This window comes from Hemicordylus capensis, chromosome 17 (assembly GCF_027244095.1).
Source record: "Hemicordylus capensis ecotype Gifberg chromosome 17, rHemCap1.1.pri, whole genome shotgun sequence".
Taxonomy (NCBI): domain Eukaryota; kingdom Metazoa; phylum Chordata; class Lepidosauria; order Squamata; family Cordylidae; genus Hemicordylus; species Hemicordylus capensis.
In genome coordinates this window covers 12,393,823-12,399,822 of record NC_069673.1, presented here as the reverse complement: position 1 = coordinate 12,399,822, position 6,000 = coordinate 12,393,823, and the positions used below count along the sequence as shown (strand labels likewise).

Here is a 6,000-nt window from a genome sequence, read left to right as displayed (position 1 = left end):
TCAGTGAGGAGATGGAAGTCCTTATGTGCTCTTTTTCATTTTTCTGTTTGCTTGTTTGTTTGTTTTGTGCTTTCCTTTTTTGTGTGGTGGAAAAACAGAATAATTTTTTTTTTTTAAAAAAAGGATTTTCTTTTTCTACAAAAAGAAATTGGCACACCCTAAGGACCGGAAGTTTTGCATCTATTGTTGTAAAATTTTAAATAGTTTTAAAATCAACATTGTTTTTAAATTTTAAATTGTGGTAATGTTTTAACTTTTCCTGCTGTCATTTAAAAAAAAATTATTTTACATTCTATATCCCACTCTACCTTCAAGGAGCCCAGAGTGGTGTATTACACACTTGAGTTTCTCTTCACAACAACCCTGTGATGTAGGCTAGGCTGAGAGAGAAGTGAGTTGCCCAGAGAGGCACCCAGCTAGTGTCATGTCTGAATGGGGATTTGAACTCGGTTCTCCCTGGTCCTAGTGCAGCACTCTAGCCACTACACCACGCTGGCTCAAAGCGCTAGCTTGCGGCATATTTATTGACTGCTGGATCCTTGACTGTTGATGGTGTAAAAGGCAGAAGCTATCCACCACTTCAGTGTCTAGCTTCAACAATCTGTGTGTGTGTGTACAACACACACACACACACGATTTTTACTTGGCAAAAGGCCACACATTTCCCATCAAAACGCATTACCAGAAATTATACACACTCGATTTCGAAATAATAAGATGTGTTTATTTAAGAAGTGGTGTCCGCGTGCACTTTAGGAAAACCCAAGAAGACTGCACATTCCAGGACATCGCCGCAGTTTGCCTTTCCCCTGCTTTTCAGCACTTTTAAAACTAGGTAGGATCCCCTTCCCCCCGATGGTTGAAGCCAGGCTCCCCTACATTTGGGGAAAAGTCCTTGCAGGGAACATCCCTACACGCTCGCCGCTCTCTCTGGGTCCCTGCCTCTCCGAAGAACGCCTGGCGTTGTGGCGCACTACATCTCCCAGGAGGCTTTGCGCTCGAAAGATCCCCCCGCCCACCTTCCAAAGCCGAAGCTTCGCCTCGCCTCCTACATCTCCCAGGAGCCTTTGCAGCCGGAGCCCCATCCTCCGTTAGGGAGGCATTCTTCCCAGAGGAGCTTGACTGCAACTCCCCGAATCCCCTAGCAAGAGCCGGGGTTCCTGGGAGTTGTAGTCCATCACGGCGGCGATCCCCGCTGGAGGGAACACGGTGGGTGTCCCGCGCGCACTGCATCCCCCAGGCTGCTTCGCGGCCCCTCCTGCCCCGCCCCCTCCACACCCGCAGAGACTCCCCGGCCGAGATGGCGGAGGGGCTGCTGAGCGCCGGCGTCAACCTGGAGGCCTTCGCCCAGGCCATCGCGGCCATCCAGGCGCTGCGCTCCAGCGTCACCCGCGTCTTCGACTGCCTGAAGGACGGCAAGCGCAGCAAGGAGGCCTCGGAGGGCCGCGAGAAGGGCTTCGTCTCCGCCTTCCAGGAGAGCCTCCACGCCGTCAGCCGCGACCTGGGGTGAGGAGCCGGTGGGGAAGGGGGAGCCTCCACGCCCAGGGGCAGTCTACCGGCGGCCGCCCCTGGGGTGGGCAATTGCGGGGGGGGGGGTTGGCTGCTCAGCCAAGGCTTTCTGGGCGTGAGAGCTGAGCAGGTGAGCCTCCACAGCCAGAGGCAGTCTACTCTACTCGCAGCAGCAGCAACATCTGTGGTTGGGATGGTGATGATGATGGGCTTGAGCATTAATGGGCTTTGAGATGGGTTTATGTGCTCTCTTGCCCATTTGTGAAGGGCTGAGCCTCCTATGGGTTGAGTCAAGGCTTGCTGGGCGTGAGAGCTGAGCAGAAGAGCCTCCACAGCCAGAGGCAGTCTACTCGCAGCAGCAGCAGCGTATGTGGTTGGGCTGATGATGATGATGATGATGGGCAGTCTACCTGTGACTGCCACTTGAGTGGGAATAATGGAGGGTTTTTGCTTGCTCAGGACTTCAGGGCGACACGGAACATGAGCTGAGACAGCTTTACTGTAATACCAAGTAGGTTTGAGCACCTATGGGTCACGCCAAGACTTGCTGGCCATGAGAGCTGAATAATAGAGCCTCCGCATCCAGAGGCAGTCAACCTGCAGCACTGCCTGTTGTTGGGGTGATGGGCATGAGCTAAAATGACTTCTCAGATGGTCTTTGGTCCATCTAGTTCAGTTATGGCAGCGGGCTCTCCAAGGATTCGGGCTGGATTAAACCTGGGACCTTCTGCATGCAAAGCAAATGCTCGACCACTCAGCTCTGGCCCCATCCCCAAAGGTGCTTACCTGGATGGGTCTCCCATCCAGCCACTGGCCACACCAAGACCTCCTTAGCTTCAGCAGGGTGGCTGTATTGTGTGCCCTTAGACCAGGGATTCCCAACCTGGTGTGCCCTTAGACCAGGGATTCCCAACCTGGTGTGCCCTTAGACCAGGGATTCCCAAAGTGCCAAATTTGCAGATGACACTAAACTATTTAGGGTAGTGGAATCCACAACGGATTGTGAGGAGCTGCAAAAAGATCTCTCCAAATTGGGAGAGTGGGTGACAAAGTGGCAAATGCGGCTCAATGTTAGCAAGTGTAAAGTGATGCACTTAGGGTAGGCATCCCCAAACTGCGGCCCTCCAGATGTTGCTGAACTACAACTCCCAGCATCCCTAGACACAATTTTTTGTGGCTGGGTATGCTGGAAGTTGTAGTTCAGCAACAGCTGGAGGGCCGCAGTTTGGGGATGCCTGACTTAGGGGCACAAAACCCCAACTTCACCTATATGCTGATGAGATCTGAGCTGTCAGTGACTGACCAGGAGAGAGATCTTGGGGTGGTGGTGGACAGCTCGTTGAAAGTGTGGACTCGATGCTGTGAAAAAGGCAAATTCCTTGCTAGGAACCATTAGGAAGGGGGTTGAAAATAAAACTGCTAGTGTTATAATGCCCATCCATATACAAACCTTTTTCTCACCGGGTCGGCCACAAGTAATACCTTGGTGATCCCGGGCCCTAGGGATATTAAACTGCAATCAACGAGAGCCAGGGCCTTCTCAGTGGTGGCCCCGGCTCTGTGGGACGGTCTCCCGGATAATATCGGAGCTCTCCATGATCTGTTGGCTTTCTGTAAGGCACGTAAGACTGAAATGTTCCGTCGAGTGTTCGGTCGCTGAGATAGCTGGCCGTAGAGTGATCTTGTAATCCATGGTTACTATGTCATGTGGAATGAGTACTGTATGGGGTTGGGGTTATGGCATTATGTAAGATGTAGTTTATAGAATTGTGTTGCTGTATATGTTATTGTTTGTAAGCTGCCCCGAGTCTTATGCGAGTACGGCGACAAATCAAAATAAATAAATAAATAAATAAGCCACATTTTGGAGTACTGCGTACAATTCTGGTCACCACATCTAAAGGAGGACATTGTAGAACTGGAGAAGGTGCAGAAGAAGGCAACCCAGATGATCAGGGGACTGGAGCACTTTCCTTATGAGGCAAGGCTACAGCATCAGGGGCTTTGGAAAGGAAGTTTGGAAAGGAAGTGGTTATGGGGGGACGTGATCGAGGTCTATGAAATTATATATGCAGTAAAGAGCAACAAATCAATCTAGAATCCTCACTTGAGGCACAAATGACCAGGCTCAAACTATCATACTTTGGACACATTCTGCGAAGACCCAGCTCCCTTGGGAAGTCCATAATGCTGGAGAAAGTTGAAGGAAAGAAGAGGATGACCAGCAGCAAGGTGGATGAAATTGATGACGACAGCAATGAATGCACCGCTGAGAGACCTCAAAGGCCAAGCTGAAGTCAAATCATCCTGGAGAGAATCTCTCTATGTGGTCTCTAAGAGTAGACACCCACTTGACGGCACTTAATCAATCAGAGAGAGAGAGAGAGAGAGAGAGAGAGAGAGGAAGGAGACAGAGAGAAAATGTTCTCCCTCTCTCACAACACTAGAACCAGGGGCCATCCCATGAAATTGAAGGTTGGGAAATTTAGGACCGACAAGAAGTACTACTTCTTCACACAGTGCATAATTAGCTTGTGGAATTCTCTGCCACAGGATGTGGTGATGGCCACTAGCCTGGATGGCTTAGACAAAGTCTTGGAGGACAGGCCTACCAATGGCTACTGGTCTGGTGGCTATAGGCCACCTCCACCCTCAGAGGCATGATGCCACTAAATACCAGTTGCAGGGGAGCAGTGGCAGGAGAGGGGGCAGGCCCTCACCCCCTGCCTGTGGGCTTCTCAGAGGCATCTGGTGGGCCAGTGTGTGAAGCAGGATGCTGCGCTTGACGGGCCTTGAGCCTGATCCAGCAGGGCCCTACTCACGTTCATTGTACAAGAGGATCTACGGACATAGGGAATTGCCCTATATGGAGTCAGACCCTTGGTCTTTCTAGGTCATCCCTTGCCAACCGTGAGGGGTCCGTTCCGGGAAAACCGCACGGTTGGCAAATTTACGTTAGACGAGCCAGTGAAATCAATGGCCAACAAGGGGTTAGGGGAATCATGGTTGCGAAAGGACTGCTAAAAACAGTAAGAAAAGAAAAGAATCCCCCCAAATCTCCAGGAGTGAGTAAGAAGAGTGAAGGAGACCCCCCAATGACCCCCTGACTTCTAATCTGCCTAAGTTGTGGGCACTTTAAAAATTCTTCGCTGCTTTGGGGAAACGTGGTCTGAGATATTCAACAGGTAACTGCAACATATAGTGATGAGTATTATTTATTATATATTTATACCCCTGCTAATTTGGCATAGAGGCACCTTTCAACGTGGCGATTCTCTTTATTTAGCAGGGGGAGAGTAACTGGCTCTCTCCACCCCCAGCACAGGACCTCCAGTGACTGTTGCTGGGGTCTATTTTATGTTTCTTTTTAGATTGTGTGCCCTTCGAGGGCAGGGAGTTAACTTATTTGTTTGTTGTTTCTCTGTGTAAACCGCACTGAGCCATTTTTGGAAGGGCGGTATAGAAATTGAATGAATGAATGAATGAATGAATGAATTCTCAAATTAGTACACCACCCCAAACTTAGTCTCTGGGTGGTTAACAATTCGTCACAAAGAGCTAATGAATGTCCATTATATCTCCTTGTTTCCCTATGTAGCAATTTCAGATTTTAGAATGCAGGATATTGTACAGCCAGATAAAATATCACCTGTTGTTTTTGCTAAAAATGTTCTCTTTCGAAGCATCCTTGCGTTGGTCTCTCCTGCTTCCAGGCACTCTTCTTTTAAACCCCCCCTCCCCACATTTTTTGAAACTGAATGCAGGACTTGCAAAAGTGTGACCCACAGCCATTATGTCATGTCAATTACCACGGAAACTGACAGCTGTGTCTTGCCTTCTCTCCCCACCTGCTATCTTAGCATCTGTTAATCTGTGTATTTGGGTCCTGACATTGTAATGTTCTATATCTTCCTGCCTCCACATCTTTGCATTTGGGGAACAGGGAAAACACACAATGTTGTGATGTTGGGACATTGAGGACAGGAAAGCTGGATGAGTGGCGGTCATTTTTAGTGGCAGTCGTGTGTCAGACATCTGCTCCTGGTCTTAACTTGGAATTCAAATGCAGTTCTGCCTTTGAATAAAGAGGACAAAATCTGTCTCATTATTGGGGTTTTGTTCCATTTTTATCCTGCTCTTCCTTAGAGGAGCTTAGGGTGGCGTACGTAGGCTGTTCCCCTTCCCAGAGAGTTGGTCTTGTGGTTGCAAGCATGACTTGCCCCCTTAGCTAAGCAGGGTCTGCCCTGGTTGCATATGAAAGGGAGACTAGATAGAAGTGTGAGCACTGCAAGATCTTCCCCTCAGGGGAGGGAGCCGCTCTGGGAAGAGCATCTAGGCTCCAAATTCACTTTTACTATATTACTATACTATGTTTAGCCACCTAATGGCACAGCAGGGAAATGACTTGACTAGCAAGCCAGAGGTGCCAGTTCGAATCCCCACTGGTACACCTATATTGGGCAGCAGCGATATAGAAAGATGCTGAAAGGC

General features: G+C 49.4%; 1 protein-coding gene across 4 annotated transcripts in view; it reads left to right on the top strand.

Moving 5' to 3' along the window:
- The first annotated feature begins 1,118 nt into the window (after positions 1-1,118).
- The window catches only part of MED27 (mediator complex subunit 27), an 83,297-nt gene continuing 78,415 nt past the window's right edge, over positions 1,119-6,000 (top strand). Inside the window, exon 1 of one of the 4 annotated variants that reach the window (XM_053281917.1) lies at positions 1,119-1,506. In XM_053281917.1, the coding sequence (XP_053137892.1) occupies positions 1,301-1,506 (206 nt within the window). In that variant the 5' untranslated portion in view covers positions 1,119-1,300. The remainder of the gene's footprint in view (positions 1,507-6,000) is intronic. The other 3 variants (XM_053281918.1, XM_053281919.1, XM_053281916.1) reach the window with 3 other exon arrangements.